Here is a 23,949-nt window from a genome sequence, read left to right as displayed (position 1 = left end):
AATCTTATAACTTGTATTTATTGCTTATTCTAGGTCAGAGGGAAGACCTAGCTAGTCCACTTCAGAACTGTCTCATAGAGCTCTGAGTCCTAGGGATGGCTTGAACTGACACAGTTCTTTCCCATTGGGCAAGTAGATCAGACTCACCTCAACCCTTTGGATATAGGTAGACTTGGACCTATCCTCGGACTAGAGTGAATTAACAGAACATTAGCTCCTCACATTTGGCTTGTTGTGACTCTTCTACCAAGATCTTTGGCACTCAGACCTGGGTCGGATCATGGCAGGAAGGATCCCCACACAGTTCATCACGAGGCCTCCAGTTAGCCCATCACCCAAACATACCACCAGCCCTGTCATCACACCAAATCCCTCAACAGCAGACTGCGGTAAAAATTACAGCCAAGTGCCTCTATTTATTCTTTGAATTGTACTGTAGAAACACGTTTATAGGAATAAACAATCATCAGAAACTTCCTGCACATAGTTTACAGTTTTCTTGCCCTGTGTCCTCATAAATATCAGTCCATTTGCTGTTTGTAAAAGTTAACCAGTGTGGGGCTTGGAGCTGATACTGCATACTTCACTACATAATACCATCTAGTTCTCAGAACCCCTGCAAGAAGTTGGGCAGCCTAAGTTTATCCACACTTGTAAATGGCAAGCCTGAGATTTCTATTCTGATTCCAACTCCCTTTCTACTAGATCTCTCTCACTGTGAGCATCAGAATGCTTACTGCCTGAGGCCAGTGATTGCCAGATCTTCTGGGTGACCTCAAACAAGTCAACTCTTGCCTGGATTTCCCTTTTTCTGCCTCAATAAAATAGTGGAACACACTGCCATATGAACCCATTTACATGCATGATCCTACTTGGTCCTTACCACAGCCCTTGGAGGAAGGCGCTGTGGTAAGAAGTGACTTAACTTCTCTGAACAATGATGTTCAGAGAAGTTAAGTCACTTCTCCAAAGTCCCATAGACGCTAGGGAGCAAAACCTGGAAATTAACTCCAGGCTTGATATAGCTCCTTGCTGGTACATTACCTTGCCTCCCTGCCCTAACTTTTCCCTTACCTTAAGTCTACTTGCCTCTGAGCCCTGCTGCCCTGGACACTGCCTGTGAGGGCCAGGGGGCCCAGTTTCTGTTTTTTTGCTTGTTTAGATTATCTTTTATCTTCTATAGTCTTCTCTAATCTCTCTTTACTTACTATTTTTAATCAGTAACTGAAAAAAATTATCTTAGTTTTTCTGCCAATGGTCACATAGTACTACAGAAAAGAGAACATTAAAAAAAAAACAGCCTTTTTGATTCATGTGCTAAATGTTTCTAAAATGTCTCAGTTGTGCCTTTTTTTTTCTGTGTTCTCCCGCTGGAAGACATTAACCTTGGCACAGTGGTGGGCGCCTATAACTCTGGCTCTCAGTAGCCCTAGGTGCGAGGATCACTTGAGCCCAGGAGTTTGAGACCAGCTGGGCAGCACAATGAAAGGATGAAAAGAAAAAAGAAGGAAGGAAAGGAGAGGGGAAAGGGGGGAAGTAAGGAGAGAAAGAGGGAAGGAGGGAGGGAGAAAAGGAAGGAAGGTAGGTAGGTTGGTTGGTTATATGAGATCAATAACATGAATAAACATAATATTTAGAGCCTACCTTTGTATTTTTTTTGGGGGGGGGTCCACAAAACCTTTTATTTTCTCCACATCCTAGCTCTTCTCTTTTTTCAACTCAAAACAAAGCCTAAAAAGCTCATTCACAGCTTAGAACAAGGAAAAAATTGGGCCAGTGCCCTCAGAGCCAGTTGTAGTCCAGCAGGACTATCTGTGTGAGTGAAAGCACACGGCAGAGACAGCCACAGAAGAGATGCAAGAAAGAACCCAACACCAGCAGCCTGGAGCCACACACACCAGCTCTTCCAAGGTGAGCAGCTGGCTTAGCACCAGGTCTCATGGCTCCAGAACCTGACATGTTTCTCACCCATTCTAGAACTCAGGGTTGCATTTCTAGTCTTTTCTGTTGGCTAAATGTGTGTAGTTAGCTCAGAGTTTCTGGAATAGTGCTAAAAAGAATAGGTTCCTGGAGTCCTTTCTGTGGTCATTCTAGCTGTGTCAAGGGTCAGCTGACCTGCAGCATTAAAAGACCCATTCAGTGCTGTATGATTGCCAGGGATCTTGGCTTGGAATGTATGAGTCTCACTCCTGACTAGAGAAGCTTTGAAGGTGAAGTACTCATCATCCACAATATGGGGCCCTCACCACTTCCCTGTGACTGTGTCCATGAGGCACAGGGTCAGTTAGCCAAAAAACCTCAAGGAGACCCACTCCTGAGGAATGTCAGGACTGCTCTGGCTAGTTCTATGAGTAAGAAGCAGGACATCAAGACCTAGGCTCAAGAGGTCAAAGAACAGCAGGACTGGAGTTTGCCACACCCCATGTAACCCACTGCAGGGTTACATGAGAAGTAGCACAAGGCCAGAGTCCATACTCAGGTGTTCCTATCCCCCTCCCCCTCTCTTACTGCAAAGACTACCTTTGAAAAACAAAATGATGAAACTATAAGTCTTTCCTAAAGATCACTACCCATCTAATGGCTATTGAGCATTGCAAGGGCCTGAGAACAGAAAGAGCAGACTGTGCAGGCTTGGTTGCCCAAAGAAAGCCCAGCACTGGTAGCTTATGCCTGAATCCTGGCTACTTGGGATCTCAGGATCACTATTCAAAGCAAGCCTGGACAGAAGGTCCCTGAAACTCTTTATCTCCAATTAACCACCAGAAAACTAGAAGTCTAGCTGTGGCTTAAATGGCAGAGCACCAGCAAAAAACTAAGACACAGTGTCCAGGCCTTATTTCAAGCCCCAGTACACACACACACACACACACACACACACACACACACACACACACACACACACACACACACACACACACACACACACACACACACACACACACACACACACACACACACACACACACACACACACACACACACACACACACACACACACACATTGCTCAGAGGAAGGTTCTTTTTATTATTTTTTATTGTTATTATAAAGATGTACACAGGGGTTACAGTTATGTCTGGTAATGAGTATATTTCTTTTTGGACAGTGTCACCCTTTCCCTTGCTCTCTCCCAGTTTTTCCCTCCTATCCCCACCCACAAGTTGTATAGTTCATTTTCAACATAATGTGTAGTGAGTACCACTGCTGTATTTGTTCATCCTTTGTCCTTCCAAAAGGAAGGCTCTTGATCAAGGTCCAGGAAACCTAGTACATAGCCATACTAGTTTGACTTGTTAAGTTTTATTATAGTAACAGAGTGATTGTTTTTAATAATAAAAGCAAACTCTTGCAAGAGATGGCACTCTGGGTGCTGTCCCCCAGCTTTTCAGCTCAAGGCTAGCACTCTACTACTTAAGCCACAGTGCCACTTCCGGCGTTTTCTGTGTATATAATGCTGAGGAGTCGAACCCAGGGCCTCATGCATGCAAGGCAAACACTCTACCACTGAGCCACCTTCCCAACCAAGATGGCACTCTTTAAGGCCAAGTTCCCTTCCCTAGTGTTTCAGACCCAGGCCAGTCAGAATGGACTTCTAGAATGTAGACCAGGTGTCTGTCCACCAGGTGTCATTATTTACCAATCCAACAAGACACTGGATGGACTTAGATTCCATGCTGGGAACCAAAGCTAGAGAAAAGAATATGGGGCGAATGAAGGTAGATTTAGGGAATGGCATTATGGTTGGAAAGCAGCTGGGGATGGGAGCTTTTCAAGATCATAGCAGTACTACCCTTTCAGGTCTCCTAACCTGCTGCTTCCTCTAGTAGGAATTAGAACTTAGGTTCTTAGAAGTAGCCTGGCTTCCAGCCACAGTGGGCAAGACTCAAGCGTGTAGCCATAAATCTGTCACTAGTCATTCTTCTAGTAACCAATTTCCTTGCTGTCATATTGTCCCCCAGGCTCCTCCTGGTTCATGGGCCTAGGGGTGGAGAAGAGTACCCACAGTGAAGTGATAACGAAGGAATTCTACTTCTTGGTCTGCAGGTCTCTAGAAAACTGGCATCTTCCTGAGCCCTGGTGGGTCATGCCTATAATCCTAACTACTGATCTGAGGATTGCAGTTCAAAGCCAGAACAGGCAGGAAAATCCATGAGACTATCTCCAATTAACCACCAGAAAAGCAGAAGTGGTGCTGTGGTAGAGTGCTAGCCTTGAGCAAAAAGATCTCAAGGACAGTGCCCAGGTCCTGAGTTCAAGCCCCATGAATGACAAGAAAAAAAAAAAGAACAAAAATTCAGCATCTTACATATGTGAAAAATTATGGCCTGTGAGAGGAGACTGCTGAAAGGGCACCTGGAGGGGTGAAATGGGAAAAGGCGCTTCTATACACTAGACCCAAGACTATGATGGCTCAGGCCAGGTGTGCCCTGCTTTCCCTCAGAGCCAGCCGTTGCTGCTGAAGTCCACCCGCAGTGCCTCCTCCTCAGCAGGGCTCAGCTCCTGCAAAGGGGCTCGGCAGGGACCTCCATAGTAGCCAAACCAGTCCATGGTTTTCTTCAGCCCTGGGATTCCGAAGCGCTTCGTTACCTGAAAAGCAGGATCAGTTAGAAGAGACTGCAAAAACAACCTCATGATATATACACACTTCTGGGGCCCAGATATCTGTTACTCCTCCACTCTACTTTCCCAGTAAAGGAATTACCAAATTTGTGGCACCCAGGGTATATTGAGAATTCAGACTAAAGATTAGGAAGTATATTGGTAGTAAAAACCGAAGTACAAAAACCTCAGATGGAAGAAGATGACTCCTTAGGTTTAGGAGATAAATTTACCCTAACAGGGTGGAGAGCAGTTTTCAGCCCTCAAGCTGGAATCAGAGAAAGCAGAATACTAGTCTGAAGCCAGTTCCCAAGCCGGAAGTCAAGAAGAAGATGGTAGTTTGTGACAGCATGAAGCACAGCCTAGACCATTAGTCTGTTCCTGGCATCAGGGGCTCCAAGCCCCTTAGCTAGAATTACAAACATGAACCACTGGCTCCCAGTTATATCCTCCTATTTTAAAGCTCTTACAGGAAAAACTAAATGTACCTTATCCTAAGAAGTTTTGTGGGTAACTATCATTTCCTTAATATCAGAGCAAGTTATTTTGCTTAACAAAATGAGGGGACTGGACCACATAATCTCTAAAGGCTTGTCTATTACAACTACTATAAGTGAGGTATCAGGCTTCTTTGCTTTTGTTAGAGCTACTGGGTATTTCATGGTGATCAGAGTGTAGATGGCCAGCCCCCTGGTGGACTCATATAATCCTAGCTACTCAGGAGGTTGAGATCGAGGATCATGCTTCAAAGCCAGCCAAGGCAGAAAAGTCCATGAGACTCTTATCTCCAATTAGCCAGTATAAAAGCTGAAAGTAGAGGTGTGACTCAAGTGGCAGAGTACTAGCTTTATGCAAAAAAAGCCAAACAAAGCTCACACCTGTAATCTTATGAAGGGGTCTGTGATCATGGTTCAAAACCAGTCCAGGCAGGAAAGGTTGTAAGACTCTTATCTCCAATAAACAACCAAATAGCCACTAATGGTAGAGAACTAGCCTTGAGCACAAAAGCTCAGGGATGGTTCCCCTATAGGCCCTGAGTTCAAGCCCCAGAATTAGCACACACACGCATGTGTGCACGCGCATGTGCGCGAGCAAACAATTTTGTGTGTGTGTGTGTGTGTGTGTGTGTGTGTGTGTGTCAGTCCTGGGGCTTGAATTCAGGGCCTAGGTACTGTTCTTGAGCTTCTTGTGCTTAAGGGTAGCACTCCATTACATGAGCCACAGCTCCACTTAGGGCTTTTTTTTGGTAATTTTTTGGAAATAAGTCTCACAGACTTTCCTGTCTGGGCTCACTTGGAATCATGATCTTTAGATCTCAGCCTCCTCAGTAACTGGAATTACAGGCATGAGCCACTAGCACCTGGATGAAATAATTTCTTCATAAAGTTCTCTATTTGGAAGGAAGGCAAAATATAGAAGTATGAATTTCATAAAAATAATAAGCTCAATTGTGAGAACATTTGATCTTAGCAAGTTTGGACTTTTTTTTTTCTTGGCATAGGTGGTATGCTGCCATTCTCCCAGGTCTAGATCCCATCCACAGTGTTCTAATAGCTTGGCCTTTTAACCTAAAACTCTGTAGTTGGGAAAGACCTAGGAAAGGGAATGGACCTGAACAGTACCTGATCTGCTTCCTCTTTAGCCCCCTGAAAAGAACTGGCAGTTTGGTGGTAAATACCAAAGAAAATCCTAAATATAGCTGGGGGCAGGAGGCTAGCCTGGTGGGAAGGCAGAGGAAGGACATTGTGTTCAACCAGGACAGGGCAATAGAGTGACATCAGGCTGCTCTTGGGGTATCTGAGCCTACAACCCAGGCAGCAGCAAGGTGTTCCAGGCATTCCTGACTGTGTGCCCAGCACTGGCAAAGGAGGGCACAGACTGCAGGGGAGGCAGGATGGAGTAGAGAGCTGGGACAGCTGAACTTCCTGTCCTCCCAAGGGGTATCCCACGCTGCTGAAACACCTACCTGTAGAGATGTCATACCGATCAGGTGAGAAAAACACCACTAACATTAGACCAATCCCTTGGAAGTACTACCTTCTCTTTCTGTCCTTCCTAGTGCAAGGACAGGTAATGAGACAGAAGGTCCTTCCCGTTCAAGGTGGATGCAAGTGGGAAAGCCAAGCTCCTACCCCAGTGGAATGTCTGGCATGTTCAGGGCAGCTTGTATGCCTATGGACTTAGCTGAAAGTTCCTCATTTCAGCAACTTCTTACAACCTATTTATAGTGTTGATCCCTGGAGACGCCTCACACCCAGGAAGCCTGTGCCTTCCTCTTCAGCTGTTACCACAGCTCTGAGGGCAGTCCACTTTACCCAAACAAAGCACTGCTCGAGGTTTGCTCTGTGCAACTGGGACTACAAAGGAGGCCAGGGGGACACTTATCTCTCATGTAAAACTTCAAGAGAAGAAATGGAAAGCTCAGTGATCAAAGTAAAGAATATTTCAAAAACTAAAGATCAACCCAGGCTCTGGTGGTAGCAATCCTAGCTACTGTAATTCTAGTTGTAATGCTAGCTACACAGGAGGCTGAGATCTGAGGATCACGGTTTGAAGCCAGCCCTAAAGAGGAAAGACTGTGACTCTTATATCAGAAGTGGAGCTGTGGCTCAGGTGGTATAGTGCCAGCCTTGAATGAAAAAACTAAAGGACAACATCCAGGCCCTGAGTTCAAGTGTCAGTACCAGCCCACCCAGATAGATAGATAGATAGGATAAGATAGCTGAGTATGGCTGTCCTAGCACTCAGGAGCTGAGGTACAGGATGGTGAGTTCAAGATCAACTTGGGCTACACAATAAGACCCTGTCTCAAAGAAACATCTCTATCCCTCTCCCTCTCTCCCTCCCTTCCTTCTCACCCCATGTGCCTCAGTTGTCAAGAAGGTTTTGATTTTGATAAATAGTCCTTGTTAAGTTCTTATCATTGACTGGCCCAACACAGAATTAGGGCACATGGTCTGACTGCAGAACTCTCCTGAAAAATCTGGTCTCTGAACATCAATAGCCCTTCAACTCTTCCACCATTCTGATTTTCAGGATCTGGCCCTTATCTAGCTGGTGATCTAAAGGCCCACAGTACATTGTGTCTAGTCAGTGCATCTCTAAGAAGGGTCTGAGGATTACTGCTGTCATAGCCACTTGGGATCCTGTTTCAGAACATAAAGCATATTCAAAGGATTAGGACTTTAGCCTTTATGGGAATCCTGTTATACTCTGTAGTTTGAGAAACAACAGAGTTCAACTTTGTCTGCAGCTAGGATTTTCTGGGGAGGCACAAGGAGTTCCCACACTGGAATGTTTTCTAAAAGGACTTTCTGAATGGGAAGGAACTGAGTGGGAACCCTGTGCCAGCATCTACTCCAATTAGGATCCAGCCCTCCCCCCCCCCCCACTCCATTGCCCTTGGCTCTTTGCTCACCGCCGTGTTGGGCTCAATGAGACGATGTTGCAGTTCCTGGGCCGCTTCCCATTGCCCCGTGAGGCAGAGTCGCTCCAGCTGGCACACCTGGGCCCCCAGCACATTGGCCAGACCACCTATATTTCCCACAGCTCCTATCCAGAGCAAGATGGAGTACATCAACCAGAGACTTCTCAAGAGAATCCCAAACCCTGCTCCCTGCTCCTCTTCATTCTAGGGACACAGGATTTAGATTTCTACATTACTATCAGCCATATTGCTGTCATCTGAGTCCATTTCCAAAGAGAAAAGCTACCTGTGTATTCCAGAGGGAATCTCACAAGTCAAAAATGGTTCAGAGCTGTCTGAGAGAAGGTAGAGCCTGAAGGCCAGCTTAAGGACAATTTCTTCCCTGCACCCCTAGCTCCCAGGAGCTATGTCCCATCTGCCTGCTACACCCCCAAGCATTCCCTCAACAGCCTGTTGAAGCATCAGTTGTGGAAGGGACAAAAGTGGATGGGAGTCTGTGCTCTTTGCAATCTTATTCTTCTAATGGATTGAACCTGTTGGTGAGAGTAGGGATGGAGGAATGGAAAGAGCTCTGGGTACAAGGCCAGAAGACTGAGCATTTCCTCCCCTTGGCTGCTTGATATTGGACGTGCAGCAGACCCTCCCTAATCCTCTTTCTTCTCAGCTACTTGATGCAGACGTCTTGTCTGTGATCTCAGAAAGCCCTACTACCAGGCTCCAGGGGCTCATGTTTATAATCCTAGCTACTCAGAAGGCTGAGATCTTAGGATCACAGTTCTAAGCCATCCAGGGCAGGAAAGTCTCTGAGACTCTTACCTCTAATTAACAAACAAAAAAAGCCCAAAGTGACATAAGTGGTAGAACCTTGAGAGTTAAAAACTAAGGCTATTGCCCAGGCCCCAAGTTCAATATCTAGTACCAATACAAATTAAAAAACAAAAACTTAGGCAACAGCCAAAGTCTGCAGAGTCAGGGGACACAATGAAGTCACTCAAATCTGAACTCACTGGGACTTTGGCTGGAAGGAGCAGAAGCTGCCCTTCATCCCCTCCCCTCCCTTCTTCAGTCTCACTTGGGCCCAAAGTCCTTGACCCAAAAGAAGCAAGAACAGTTGATCTCAGTGGCATCCCTCAGATCCTGATTGCAAAGATCACACAGAGGCAGCTCTCTGGCCCAACCCTGTAGGTCTAGCAATTCATTCTGGCCTGGAGCCTGGGGGAGAGGAAAATAGCCCCTGGTCTAGAGAAGAGGCCCCAAGGATCTCTGTCCTCAGAGAATGATTTACAAGATGAGATTAAAGGAGCTAAATTTGTCACCTAAACATGGAATGCAGGACTTAGAACAATATTCCTAAGGCCAGGAATCATACAGCCACCCTGCTCCATCCAGCATCACTCACAAGTACCCAGGGTTCAGACAAGTAAACAATGTGGCCTGGTTTCTGGTAAAGGAACCTCTGTAGACCCTGTGGCTTTTATGGCCTGAGTAGATCTTAGTCACCTAGGACAATTTGAGAACAGCAAGAGGCCTACCCACTGCATAGCTGGCCAGCAGAAATCCAACAGATCCAGCTAACACCTTGAAATCCTGCTTCCTGGTCTTGTGAATAATCAGCCCAATCCTGGTTATCTACAAAAGCAAACGCAATGTGAGAGTGAAGCCCAGAGCCTCAGCCACCAGTCTAGACAGGCTGGACAAGCACAGTCAAAGAACAGCCCAGTTCCCAGAGAGACAAAGTCTCAGATAGCTCACCCAGTAGAGAGAACCCAAGCTGAAGCCCAGGACTGTCTTGAGTCTCAGAGCTGCCTTGGCGTTAGCAGGTTATATGGTAGAACCAGAGGAGGGGAGGTTCCCGGCCCAGGAGCTGCAATCACTCACATCACCACCGCTGTCCTTCATGCCCACAATATTTGGGTGATGGGACAATGTGACCACCGCGTCCACAGGCAGGTCCAGCCCTGTGTTGGCTGGGACACTGTAGAGCACCACAGGGATTGGAGAGAGGTCAGCAACCTGAGGGGTACAGAGAAAAGGGGTAGAGGGCAGCTACCTCAGGCTCCTAGAGCTGGAAATTTGCCCCCAGCAGATCCTGGCCTGCATCACTGCAGGGCTATCTAAACTATGAACAGCAACATTGGAAAAACGCCTACTGAGCCAGGCGCTGGTGGCTCATGCCTGTAATCCTAGCTACTAAGGAAATTGAGATCTAAGGATCACGGTTTAAAGCCAGCCTGGGCAGGAAAGTCTGTGAGACTCTTATCTCCAAAGAGCCACCAGAAAAACTGGAAGTGGCACTGTGGCTCAAGTGGTAGAGTGCTCACCTTGAGCTGAAGAGCTGAGGGACAGCGCCCAGGCCCAGAGTTCAAGCACCGTGACCAACAAAAAAAAGAAAGAAAAATGCCTATTGAGTGCTTTGCATGTGCCAGGCACATCTCAAAACCCTTTGTATTCCAGATCTCATTTGGTTAACTCTGAACAGCCCCAGCAAATGTCATTATTTCTTCACTTGAGAAAAAATGGACATGCACAATGGTAGGTAAGTCTCCTAATGTCATACAACTTATGCATGCTGGCATCCTGCTCGTGTCCCATAGCAACCATTCACCTGATATAGGCTTGCCACTCCACACCCAGCTTTTCTGGATCCTCATCCCAAGCAGAGCCTCTGGCTGGGACAAGAGGTCTTAGATGTCTGACCCAGGCCACCTACCTTGGTGTAGTGGTGAATAAGGGCAGCGCTGCTCATGCGGCCACGATAGTAGCAAGGGGTTACCACAATGACAGCATCAGCTCCAACTTGTGCCATGCTCAGAGTCATTTCTACCGTAGTTTGAGTGGCTACAGGAAGGAGGAGGGAGGAAGAACAGGAAGAAGAGAGGCCTGGGTTATTATACTAGGGCAAGCCAAGGAACAGAGCAAATAGAATCTGAACCCAGGACCCCACAGCCCAGCCAGCCCAGGGGCCAGGATTTTGTGGCCTCACACTCGCAGCCAGAGCCAGCAATCAGAAGCTTGTCCTTGGGTATGATCTGACGTATGCGGCTCACCACCTCCAGGCGCTCAGTGCTGGTCAGGAAGGGGAACTCTCCAGTGGAGCCTTGGACCACAAAGCCTGCAACAGAGACCCCATCACAGTGACCCATGGCTACCACACTCTCAGGAACCACAAGGATGCAGATGTTCATCATATTCTCTGCTTCCTACTGCTCCAGGTTCCCACCCCTGTTTCAATAAAACATTTTAGCTGCACCAAAAAGAATAGGCAATTAAGTAATCTTTCATGTGCCAGTGCCCAGAACAACCCTCCAAGATCACCTTCAGCCTTGCCTTTCTGTCCTGCCTTGATGTTTATTTTTTCTCACATATGGCTTTTATATATTCTCAAAATACATATGGATCCACGAGCAAGAAGTGTTTTGGTGTGTGTGTGTGTGTGTGTGTGTGTGTGTGTGTGTGTGTGTGTGTGTGTGTGTGTGTGTGTGTGTGTGTGTGTGTGTGTGTGTGTGTGTGTGTGTGTGTGTGTGTGTGTGTGTGTGTGTGTGTGTGTGTGTGTGTGTGTGCGCCAATACTACAGCTTGACCTCAGAGCCTGGGTGCTGCTTACCTTTTTTGTTCAGAGCTGACTCTCTACCACTTGAGTCACAACTTCCCTTCCAGCTTTTTGCTGGTTAATTGGAGATAATCATTTCATAGACTTCTCTGCCCAGGCTGACTTTGAACTGAGATCCTCTGATCTCAGCCTCTCTTTTAGCTAAGATTACAGGTATAAGCCACTGATTCCTGGCCTTGGTTGTTTTTGCTGTGTGTGTGTGTGTGTGTGTGTGTGTGTGTGTGTGTGTGTGTGTGTGTGTGTGTGTGTGTGTGTGTGTGTGATTTTGAACTTTATAGAGACTGAATCGTTTACCTAACCTTCTGCAGTTTGCCATTATGTCTGTGCTCGTATGCAGCCGCACACACAGCTCTGACTTATTCAACTATGTGATGAAGCCACAATTTGTTTTTTATTCTCTTTGCTACTACAAACAAAGCTGAGATGATGGTTTTCTTTGCATATGGCCAAGAATTCCTCTATAGTTCCTGTCGTTAGGGTCATTATTGATGAATCATGTCTGCCATTAGGGACATAATTGCTGAATCATGAGCCCTCACAGGTACCACACTTTCAACTCATCAGCTGTCACCCCAGCAGGAGCTGAGGCCATCTGTGTTCCCCTAGGCCAGCTCTTGGTATCCTCAGAAACAATTTTTGTCAAGTTTCTGGGTGGAAAGTAATACATCATTGTTTCATTTTGCATTTTTCTGCCCTATAAACCATTTGAAGGGTTTCTAACGTATTAAATATGTTAACGTTTAATTTCTATGACCAACCAGCAGAACTGATGCTCTTCTGTGGAACCTGAGTAGAATGTTAGGGAAACGGTTTCCTTTCAGGTTTTCCCATTCTACTTTTTTCTCCCTTCTTTCTCCTCTCCATTCTATTCCATTCAAAGAAAGCCCGAAGAAATTCATGAATACAGCACATAGTATAGTAGGATATGAATAGATATTTGAGAGAAGGAAAAGAAATCCAGATGCAGTATTGGCATATGAAATCCCTGCTATACAATGGTGAGAGATGAGGCATCAGTTTGATGGGGAACTCCCTGGAAGTCAAAGTTAACAATGAAACATGATCAGCTAACAGATATGTCTAACCCAAAAGATAAAAGCAAAACAGCTGCCCCAGAGAAACACAGAGTTTCCTGGCACTGAGACCAAGAGAAGTTGTTCCTGTGAGTCACCCTGAAGGGGACACAGTGTGATGGAGACTCCACCTCATACCGTAAGCCTTCTCCATGTGCAGGACTCCATGGGATGGGTTGTCAGGACCCAGCTCACTGAATAATTAACTTCTTTTTTTCTCAAAGTTTTTTTTTTTTTGTCTTAGTAACATTTCAAGGAACATCTTAAGGTGAATAGATTTTAGCTTCTATTGGATGGGTTTTTTTTTGGGGGGGGGTCCGGTTGTGGCACCTTGCTCTACCACTTGAGCCACAGCGCCACTTCTGTTTTTTTCTTTTTGCTTATGTGGTGCTGAGGAATCGAACCCAGGGCCTCAGGCATGCAAGGCAAGCGCTCTACCACTGAGCCACCTTCCCAGCCCCCTATTGGATGGTTCTTTTTTGAGGCTAAACTTCTCGTTAAGCTGGAAGCCACAGGGAAGTCTCACAATATCTTGCTGGGCACTGGCAGCTTAGTCCTGTATTCTTAGCTACTCAGGAGGCTGAGATCTGAAGATCACAATTCCAAGGCAGCCTGAGCAGGAAAGTTGGTGAGGTTCTTATCAACAATTTACCACTAAAAAGTTGGAAGTGGAGCTAAGGCCCAAGTGCTATAGGGTCAGCATTGAGCAAAGAAGCTAAGGGAGCTGGGCGCCGGTGGCTCACACCTGTAATCCTAGCTATTCAGGAGGCTGAGATCTGAGGATTGTGGTTCAGAGCCAGCCCAGGCAGGAAAGTCTGTGAGACCCTTATCTCCAATTAATCACCAAAAAACTGGAAGTGGCACTGTAGTTTAAGTGGTAGAACATGCACCAGGAACAGTGCCCAGGCCTAGAGTTCAAGCCCCATGACTAACAACAAAAAATGCTAAGGGACGGTGCGCAGGCCCTGAATTCAAACTTCAGTACTGGAAAAAAAAAAAATCTCCCACATCTTGTTCCCTGAAGCCTAAGTGCTTCCAGCAGTCAGATCCATTCATAGCTGTACCCTGAGGAGGATTCCCATCTGGTGCCAACTTTGGGATTTCATTTATTTATTTATTTTTGTTGGTTGTGGGGCTTGAACTCTGGGCCTGGCCGCTGTCCCTCAGCTCTTCAGCTTAAGGCTACCACTTGAGCCACAGTGCCACTTCCAGCTTTTTCTGTTTGTACGGTGCTGAGGAATGGAACACAGGGCCTCATGCATGTGAAGCAAGCACTCTACCACTGAGCCACCTTCCCAGCCCCCAGCTTTGGAATTTTTAACAAGTTTTAAACTGGCAAATTAAAAAGTCTTTAGTTAGTGATATTGTGCCCATGTTAATTTGTTGGTTCTGTTCATTGTACTATAAGAGGTAAGGTACTGCCAAAAAAAAAGTCAAGTGCCAGTGGCTCAACTCCTGTAATCCTTGCTACTGAGGAGGGCTGAGATCTGAGGATCACAATTCCCCATGAGACTCTTTTTTTTTTTGTCGGTCGTGGGGCTTGAACTCTGGGCCTGGGTGCTGTCCCTCAGCTCTTCAGCTCAAGGCGAGCACTCTACCACTTGAGCTATAGCGCCACTTCCGGTTTTCTGGTGGTTTATTGGAGATAGGAGTCTCACGGTCTCTCCTGCCCGGGCTGGCTTTGAACCGCGATCCTCAGATCTCAGCCTCCTGAGTAGCTAGGATTACAGGCATGAGCCACCAGTGCCCGGCTCCCCATGAGACTCTTATCTCCAATTAACCACTCAAAAAACTGGAGCTGTGTGTCAAAGTGGTAGAATGAAAGCCTTAAGCAAAAGAGCTCAGGAGCAGCACCCAGGCCCTGAGTTCAAGCCCCACAACAACAAGAACAACAACAAAAGATTCCAATGTTGTAATTAGGTCATTTTCCACGTAGTGTATACTGAATGGCATGATTGTATTTGTTCACCCTTCCTCCCTTTCTGCATACGCTGGTTATTTTTGAAATAAGGTCTTGCTTCCTGCTGGAGCACATTTGGTCTGCTATCTGCCTGCAACATGCTTGCCACAAGCTGCAATCCCGTGTCAGCTTTCCAAGCAGGTAGGATCACAGACATATTAGCCAATCTGAAATTGTATGCAATGAACTTTTAGTAAAGGATTAAAGGCCTCCCATATGCGTGGTTTGTGTTGGCAGTAGAGCCTTATGTTTGCCAGACAAGCACTTTACTGCGTGAGTATCCAGACCAATTAAAAATTTACTGTGAGCTTTTGTAAATATATAAATAAGGGGCTGGGAAGGTGGCTGAGTGGTAGAGCGCTTGCCTTGCATGCCTGAGGCCCTGGGTTCAATTCCTCAGCACCACATAAGCAAAAAGAAAAAAGCCGGAAGTGGCGCTGTGGCTCAAGTGGTAGAGCGCTAACCTTGAGCTGAAGAGCTGAGGGACAGCGCCCAGGCCCAGAGTTCAGGCCCCATGATGGGACCCCCCCAATATATATATATATATAAATTGATGGGATTATTATTAGCAATATTCAAAAAATTAAAATACTCCACCTGTGCTCTATAAAGTCAATCAACAATGTTCAGGGTGTTTATGGATTTTTTCCATCTATTATAATCATTTGTACTTTGAGATCTACAGAGAGAGCCCACAGACAAGCTCCACATGGCAAGAAATTTCTGTCATTTGGTATTAGACACTGTCTCATAGTTGACATCTCTAAAGCTTCACAGGGAAGTGGCTGCCTTCCCTTTTGCTTCATGTGTCGCATCTCTCCCTCCAAAAAAAAAAAAAAAAAAATGCCTTTTTGAGATCCAAGAGGCAGGGAGCATGCCAGGCTAGCACGAGCGCGATGGAACTGCCAGGACCTGGAGGGGTTGTATAAGAGAAGCAGAGCCATGTGGATGGACAGGAAGAGGTCGGGGAGGCAGTGTTGGGCAAGGACCAGGGACCTCCATGGACTTGGCACAAAGCTGTGATCGAATCCCAGCAACATCGCTTCCCATCCCAGGTTACCCAAGGCAAGTTTCTCCCTGAACTTCAAATACCTCATTTGCAAATTGGAGATAAAACATCTTCCTTAAGGAGCTATGACTTAACACTGAGCAAGGTGTATACTAAAAAAGAGCTTTTGAAGCTGCTAGTGGTGAAGTAATACAAAAGTAGCTGTCTTGGAAGCCCCAGCCCCGGGCACCATAGGTGACATGAACCAGAAGAGGGTGTTACTATACCGGCTCTATAGCTGTGGACATGAGTTGAAGTTCTAACAGGGTCCCTGTAAGCAGGTGGGTCAGGGAAACTGCTATGTGGACACCGCAGACTTGAGATGGCAGCAAGGGGATGGGTCCTGAAGTCCTCTGACTTGCCTACCCTCTTCTGCAAGCTGTTCTTTGGTCCCCACTTCCTGGGGACGCCTGGATGCTTCCTCCTTCCCAAGGACTACAGACTGGTTGATCTGAGGTCCCTAAGACAGAGGGAAGCTTTTTCATAGTCTTAAGACAGGCTTAGTTTAGCCAGGTACAAGTAGCTCACACCTGTAAATCCTAGCTACTCAGGAGGCTGAGATCTGAGAATCAGTTTGTGGTTCAAAGTCAGCCTGAGCAGAAAAGTTCATGAGACTCATCTGTAATTAACCACCAGAAGTGGAGGGGTGCACCCAAGTGGTAAAACACCAGCTTTAGGCAAATAAGGGTGAGCTGGAGGCCTTAAGTTCAAGCCTTAGTACTGGCACACACACACACACACACACACACACACAAAGTCAGTCCAAAGCCCACTTAATGGGGAGAAAAGAGTTCAGGTTAAAGCCCATTCAGTGGGGAGGACTGCTGGGGAAGGACCCTTTCCCACCATGCCCACAGAGCCCTGGACTCAGAGTGAGGGATGCAAGGCTTTATTGGCTCCATTCCAGGCATTTGGCATCAATGTGGGGCTCTTGTTTGCTCCTAGGATCTGCCTCGTCTGTCTTCTCTTGGTGGGTGTTCATGGGCCAGGGTCTGTCATGGCTGACTCACTTCCTCTCAGCTGTCCCTCCAGCAGGGGCTACATGATGGTAGACCCCCACTCATGACCCCTGTCATGGGGGGCCTGAGGAAGAAGAGATTTGGGTGCAGCCTCTTGCCCTGAGTCCCAGGGGTTTCCCCATAGGAGAGAAACAGTCCTGTGGGCCAGACCTGCTGGGGGAAGGGATGCGTGTAGTTACGTAGCTTCAAGAGTCATAGACCTAGTGGCTGCGGCCAGGCAGGCTATGGCTCTGGTGGCTATGATGACTCGGATGGCCCTGATGGCTCACGTAGCCTGAATGACCCTGGTGGCTTGAGTGGCCCGAATGGCCTGGGAGGGCCTGGTGAATCAGGTAGCCTGGATGACTCTGATGGCCTGAGTAAACAGGATGACCCAGGAGGCTCTGGTGGCCTGTATGGCCCAGGGCGCTCTGGTGGCCATGACGACCTTGGCTATAGAAGGTATGTGTGTGGTTGGCACCGGCTAAGCTGGATTCCCGCTGAGTAAGGAAGTCCCCTTTCAGCTTTATCTCCACCTCCTCCAGGGCCTTCAGCTCCTCTGGGTTGATGCTTCTGGTTTCTATGTGGCTCGAGTGCTGGTTGCCGGGAGCACGCTGCAGCATGGAGTTAGCTAGGTGGTGCCCCTTGGCGTCGATCTCCTTGGCACAAGCAGCCACGGCAGCCCACGTGGCCTCATCGGTGGACGTGGACCCCCCTGATTCCTTGTGGGTCTCTTTGGTCACCAGGGGCCCGCATATCTTCTGCTTGCTGTGGAAGGAGTCCCGGTGCAGCGTTGGGTTGCCCTCTCCATGCCTAGAAGAAGTGAAGGTCTCCATGCGAATGTTGGTGCTGGCCTCCCCACACCCACTCTCGGGCTGGAGAGAGGTGTTGCCAGCATTAGTAGGGGCATAATGCTCAGGGCGCAGCTTCTCTTCAGATAGTCGGCTAAAGTGAGATTTGATCCAGCTCTCATTGGGGTTGTGGTAGTCTGAGTACCCATCTTGGGTAGGGTCAGACGCTGTCTTCCTTTTCCTCTTCCTCTGGGCCCACAGCATGAGGCCTCCGCCTCCTAGCAAGAGGACAGTCCCCAGCACCACCTTGCATGATGGATGCTGGAGGAGCTCCAAGAAGTTCTCCAGGACCCTACGCCAGGCAGGTAGAGCTAAGAGCGCACTGGGAGTGGCGGAGCCCAGGTGTTATGGCTCATGCTTGAAGCTCCCCGAAGGTGTCTGGCAAGCAGGCTCCTGCCTCGCCCTCCCCTAGGATGCCCTCTGCCACCTCAGCAATGAGCCCCATTGTGAGGAAAGCAATGAGGGGCCAGGGTGGGGGAGGGGGAGGCCACCACATACCTTATGTCTAGTCTGACAGCTGTCCTCAAGCTTAGTGGAAGGGCAGCTTCTCTAAGGCTAAGTTCTTTCTACCTTCTGCTTGCAAAACACCTGCTACTCAGTATTTCTGACCCTCTAGTCTTTAGATTATTCCCTCCCCACCTAATGAGCTCCCAGGGGGCAGAGGATGCTGGGTCAGGCTGATCATGGCCAAAGGACCTCCTTGGCTGGGCTGACATTCATTCCTAGCTTCAAGACTGATATCTCTCTCTATCCAGGGCCCAGCTTGGCATATGCCACCCCCACTTATAGACCAAAGCCCATTAACAGGACCGTGTCCAGAAGGAAGAGGGCTCAGAAAGAAGCTCATTCTGGAATAATGTGAGGTCACAATTGGAGGGAGACAAGCAGTGGCTAAGAAGGCAAGAGCAGATCAGACTGGAGAGTGCACACAATCCCAGGTCTCTGGGACCATTTAAGGATCAGGACAGCTGGCTTTACCTTAACAATGCACCTGCAGATCAGAGTTTGCCCCTAATAAATGGGCACAGAGAGGCACTTGTAGGCTGACTGACAAGGGTTACATGACAATCCTGAGTATTTCTCCTGTCTGTTGTGCTTGGAATAGATCTAGGAAGCTCCTTGTTTTTTTATTTTATTTTATTTTTGCCTTGAACTCAGGGACTGAGCTCTGTCCCTAAGCCTCTCTGTGCTCAAGGCTAGCATTCTACCACTTGAGCCACAGGGCCCCTTATGGCTTTTTCTGCTTATGTGGTACTGAGGAATCGAACCCAGGGCTTCATGCATGCAAGGCAAGCACTCTACCACTGAGCCACCTTCCCAGCCCTGGGCGGCCCCTTTTTACCTCCTAAGGCATACAGCACATTTAATAAATGAAGAAATTACAAAATAGGTTTATAAAACTAGCAACAGGCTGGGCAGTGTTGCTTGGGCCTATAATCCTAACTATTCATGAGGCTGATATCTAAGGGTATCAGTTAGAAGTCAGCCCAGGCAGGGATGTGGGTGAGATTCATCTCCAGTTAGCCAGCAAAAAGCTGGAAGTGGAGGTATAGCTCAAGTGGTAAGATGCTAGTAGCCTTGAGCAGAAAAAGCTGAGACAGTGACAAGCCCTGGGTTCAAACCCCAGTACCCAGCACACACACACACACACACACACACACACACACACACACACACACACACACACACACACACACACACACACACACACACACACACACACACACACACATTTTAAGTAGTAAGATATTTTCTTTGAGTAATTTTTTTTTTTTTTTGGTCAGTTGTGGAGCTTGAACTCTGGGCCTGGGCACTGTCCCTGAGCTTCTTTTGCTCAAGGCTAGCCCTCTAACACTTGAGCCACAATGCCACCTATGGCCTTTTCTGTTTATGTGGTACTGAGGAATTGAACCCAGGGCTTCATACATGCTAGGCAAACATTCTACCACTAAGCCACCTTCCCAGCCCGAGTAATAGTTTTTGAACTCAGAGTCTTGTGCTTGCTAAGCAAGTACTCTTACCACTTGAACTATACCCCAAGCCCTTTTAGCTAAAGGATCTGCCACTTTTGCCTCTGGTTGGTCTCATAGACTATGGTCCTCTTTCTATGTTTCCCATATAGCTGAGATCATAAGCAGGTACAACCATGTCTAGCAGCCTGTTCATGGAGAGGAGGGTCTCACTTTTTTTTTTTTTTTTTTTTGCCAGGGCTGGCTTCAGACCTCCATCATCCTGTTTCCATCTACCACATAGCTGGGATTACAAGTAGGGGTCACCTCATCTGGCACAAGTTATCATTTTAATGTACACAAAAACATTTTCTTTCATGAGAAATAATGATCTACTTTCTATATATAGAAGGTATGAGACCCAAGTTTAAAGTTTTGTTTTGTTTCTAATGGGGAGGATCCCCTCCCCAGTCTGGTGAGAGGTGACTCTGTGTGTCTAATAACCTCATTTGGAAATAACAATTCAAAGTCCATCCCCTAGGAGGTTTGTGGGTGTGAGTTCAGGGCCAAAAGTCCCTCTGAAAAACCCCAGCCCTCCAGTCCCTGATTACACTTTTTATTTGAAAAGAATACTTTACATTCAACTAGCACAGATTAGCAGTGCTAAAAAGAAAGTAAAAGCTACACAGTTTCAGACAGTGCCATGCAGAATAATCTGTGTTCACTGATACCTCAAGGACAGGCTCCCTTCTTTTTGGAAGGTTTTGTTGCCCACTCCCCCTCTATGGGACCTGTGAGAGTTGTCTCTTCTGCCTCGGAGTGTTGGCTGTGAAGTCTACTCCAGACTCAGGTGAGACAAACAGCAGAACTAACATATTCTGGGTACATTCTGGTTGCCAGGGTTCTGTGGTTTTGAATGTCTCTGGAGGATTATATTAAGCCTGATGGTAGGGATCTAAAGTCTCAGCTTCCATTCTCAAATGAGAAAATTGGGTTAGACAGATTACATGATTCTTCCATCCCTGCCCTGGCCAGACCAGCAGCCTTACCCAGGACTTCTACCTCCAGACACTGGACTTCAACAGCCTCCTTCTCCCTGATGTGTGGCTAAGAGAGCCTACAAGCCAAATCCACCAAAGCTTGTGTTCAGGGTTCCCTATACCTGCTGCAGGATGAGGGGGAGAGCCCAGAGAAGAGTCTGAGGTCTGTCTATAGATTCTCTGGATGGCAAGCAGACACTAATGCAGAACCCATCCTCCAGACCCCTGAACAGAGTCTTCTGTCAGAGGCTAAGGGTCATCATGCTTTGCTTCAAGGGAGCCAGGCTGAGGCCTGGTTCATGAGCAAACCCAGCACACCTCTACTTAGAGTTGCTGTGTCCACTCAAAGTGGCTGTCCACAGGCCATTCATTGTGCCCTGGAAAAGTCACATCACCAGTATAAAAAGCTATGAAGGGAGCTCGGTTGGGCTACAGATCATGGTCACAAAGAAGTTTGGCTACCACACAAATAACACTGCCATTTTAAGAATTACCATCACAGAATCAAGTTTCTCATGTAATCTGGACCCTATTGCACTGTTGGTGGGAATGTAAACTAGTGCAACCACTCCGGAATGCAGTTTGGAGATTCCTCAAAAAACTAAACAAGAACTACCCTATGATACAATGACCACTCTTGATCATATACCCAGATTATTACAAGTTGGGATACACTAAAGACACTTGTACATCCATGTTCACTGCTGCACTATTCACAATAGCCTAGTTATGGAAACAGCCCATATGTTCTACAATGGATGAGTGGATAAAGAAAATATGGCTTAATGATAGAGTGCTGGCCTAGCATGCAGGAAGCCCTGGGTTTGATTCCTCAGTACCATATAAACAGAAAAGGCTAGAACTGGTGCTGTGCTCAAGTGGTAGAGTGCTAGTCTTGAGCACAGAGAGGCTCAGGGACAGTGTCCAGGTCCTTAGTTCAAGCCTCAGGACTGGCGAAGGAAGGAAGGAAGGAAGGAAGGAAGGAAGGAAGGAAGGAAAGAAAAAATGTGGTGGTGGTGGGATGGGAAGGGATGGGAAGGGGAAACAAAGGAGGAAGCAGCAATGCTTGATAAGAAATGTACTCATTACCTTGCTCATGTAATTGTAACCCATCTGTACGGTATTTTCACAATAAAAAAGAAAGAAAGAAAATGTGGTACATATACATAATGGAATTTCATTTACCTGTTAGAAAGAATAATATACCATTTGCCGGGAAATGGATGGACCTAGAAAAAATATCTTAAATGAATTAAATCAGGCTCAGAGAGACAAATGGTATATATTCTCTCTCATATGTGGAAGCTAGATTTAAATACAAACACACATGATAACATACGCAGGGTTTTATGCATATGCACACAAATAAACTGACTAAAAGATAGTATATGCAGGGGAGGGATCCAACAGGGTAACTCCTCTGAACAACTAACCAACTATCAAAACAAATACCAGGAAGTAGAAATACGTTAGGGAAGTAAGGGGGAGGAGCACACAAATGGAGGGGGAAGGGTGAGCAATGAAATCATAATGTACATCACATAAAAACTGATTTATGTAACTTGAGGATAGGGGTGGGAAGGGGAAATGGAGGTAGAATGATGGGAGGGGTAACGTGGATCAAAATGCACTTACTCATAACCTGACTTATGGAACTGGAACCTGCTTAATTTTTTAAAAACTACTTAATTTTTAAAAAATGATCTGGTTCCTGATCTTTGTGTGTCTGCGCCTGTATCCGCGTGTATACCAGTATTGGGGCTTGAACTCAGGACCTTAAGCTCTCCCTTAGCTTTTATGCTCAAGGCTTGCTGGTGTTTCATTACTTGAGCCACATCACCACTTCCAGCATTTTTTTCTGGTTAATTGGAGATAAAAGTCTCACAGAGTTTTCTTCCCAGGCTGGATTTGAACCCTGAGATCCTTAGATCTCAGCCTCCTAAGTAGCTAGGATTGCAGGCATGCGTCACCAGCATCAGGCTGGTCTCTGACCTTAGAAATTAGGAGACCAGGGGCTGGGAAGGTGGCTCAGTGGTAGAGCGTATGCCTTGCATGCCAGAGGCCCTGGGTTCGATTCCTCAGCACCACATAAGCAAAAAGAAAAAAGCCGGAAGTGGCGCTGTGGCTCAAGTGGTAGAGCGCTAGCCTTGAGCTGAAAAGGTGAGGGGCAGCGCCCAGGCCCAGAGTTCAGGCCCCATGACTGGACCCAAAAAACCAAACAAACAAAAAACCAAACAAACAAAAAAAGAAATTAGGAGACCAGGGGGCTTGGGAAGGTGGCTCAGTGGTAAAGTGCTTACCCTGCATGCATGAGGTCCTCAGTTGGATTCCTCAGCACCACTATAAGCAGAAAAAGCCAGAAGTGGGGCTGTGTAGAGCGCTCGCCTTGAGCTGAAGAGCTGAGGTACAGTGCCCAAGCCCTCCATATATATATATATATATATATAAAGGAGACCATGTGTAAAGGAGAGATGACTCAAAGGAGCCTGCAATAAGAGCTAACTCTGCGAGGAGGCTTCACACAGAGGAGAATGAGCAATGGAAGCTTAGAGGGAAAGAGCCACCCTGGCTGCGCAACCACATGATCTCATGTGTGGACAAAGACACTCCCGCCCATCTTCCAGTGGGATCCCCACAGTGACCCTAGAAGCTAGACGTCCTCTCCAAAGTGCCAAGGCTATGTACTGCCCTGCACACTGGCTCCCCACAGCCTCTGCGGAGAGGCCCGCTTACCTCGGAAAGGGAAGGTGCCCAGTTTGTGCAGGTTCTCCTCCAGTTTGCCATAGTCTATCTCCGAGGTGGCAGTGAAGGGGGTGGTCAAAGCAGGATAGGTGCCGGAGATGTCCATTTTTCTCCCTACCCCTGAGGCCCAGCCCCTCACATTTCTGGACAAGCCCTTGCTCAGTCCCTGTCTCACAGAGGCCCAAACTCCTGGGCCCAGCATCTCTGCAGGAGGCTGGAGACCCAACTGTCTATGTCCCCAAGAGAGGCTGAGTTTGGACTCCTTCCTACCCTCTGTTAATGATCAATGTGTCTTGTTAAAAATTTGTAGCTCCCTGACTTGTGGGCTCTAGAGCAGGCCTGTGCTTGGCACCTCCAGGGTCAGAGGCAAGGCCTAGCGGTCCCAGGAGTCCTTCCTCCCTCTGGAGCAAAGCTGGAGAAGTATCACAATGCTCTGTCTCTCAGCAGCTGCAGAAGTGCCACAATCTTTGCTAGACAAACTGGTTCTTGGGATCCCAACACTAAAAGGCATTTCTGATAGGACCTGGGCCTCCTGTAGTTCCCAGCCCCAATACGGGAAACACAGCAGTTGGCAGTTTCTAGGCAGTTCAGAGACTGGTGGAGCTGATTGGCTGAGCTGGCTTGCCCCTGCCCTGTGGGAGGGAGGCGCCAACAC

The 23,949-nt window shown here is 47.3% G+C and overlaps 2 protein-coding genes and 1 pseudogene across 2 annotated transcripts; all 3 read right to left on the bottom strand.

The window, feature by feature from the left end:
- Positions 1–1,808: 1,808 nt before the first annotated feature.
- LOC138825676 (insulin-like growth factor-binding protein 3 receptor pseudogene) lies at positions 1,809–3,216 on the bottom strand (annotated as a pseudogene).
- On the bottom strand, positions 3,017–23,831 carry LOC138826190 (4-hydroxy-2-oxoglutarate aldolase, mitochondrial). Its single transcript, XM_070021345.1, has 7 exons — positions 23,286–23,831; positions 11,008–11,136; positions 10,735–10,862; positions 9,903–10,037; positions 9,557–9,653; positions 8,016–8,149; positions 3,017–4,585 (listed from the first exon to the last, which is right to left on the bottom strand). Exons 1-7 carry the CDS (start codon positions 23,494–23,496, stop codon positions 4,436–4,438), a joined length of 984 nt encoding a protein of 327 aa, XP_069877446.1. The 5' UTR covers positions 23,497–23,831; the 3' UTR covers positions 3,017–4,435.
- LOC138826191 (uncharacterized protein C10orf62-like) lies at positions 16,588–17,984 on the bottom strand. Its single transcript, XM_070021346.1, has one exon. It carries the CDS (start codon positions 17,765–17,767, stop codon positions 16,934–16,936), a length of 834 nt encoding a protein of 277 aa, XP_069877447.1. The 5' UTR covers positions 17,768–17,984; the 3' UTR covers positions 16,588–16,933.
- Positions 23,832–23,949: the final 118 nt, after the last annotated feature.

This window comes from Dipodomys merriami, unplaced genomic scaffold (genome assembly GCF_024711535.1).
Source record: "Dipodomys merriami isolate MVZ:Mamm:240054 unplaced genomic scaffold, mDipMer1.0.p SCAF_14, whole genome shotgun sequence".
In the NCBI taxonomy this organism is placed as follows: Eukaryota; Metazoa; Chordata; class Mammalia; order Rodentia; family Heteromyidae; genus Dipodomys; species Dipodomys merriami.
This window is presented reverse-complemented; position numbering and strand designations above follow the sequence as displayed.

Coding starts and splice junctions, on each gene's coding strand:
- LOC138826191 (XM_070021346.1), bottom strand. CDS start 17,767: ATGCTGTGGGCCCAGAGGAAGAGGAAAAGGAAGACAGCGTCTGACCCT.
- LOC138826190 (XM_070021345.1), bottom strand. CDS start 23,496: ATGCTGGGCCCAGGAGTTTGGGCCTCTGTGAGACAGGGACTGAGCAAG. Junction 8,150..9,556: donor GCTGGCCAGCTATGCAGTGG/GTAGGCCTCTTG, acceptor TGCTCTGGATAG/GAGCTGTGGGAAATATAGGT. Junction 4,586..8,015: donor TCATTGAGCCCAACACGGCG/GTGAGCAAAGAG, acceptor CCTGCTTTTCAG/GTAACGAAGCGCTTCGGAAT.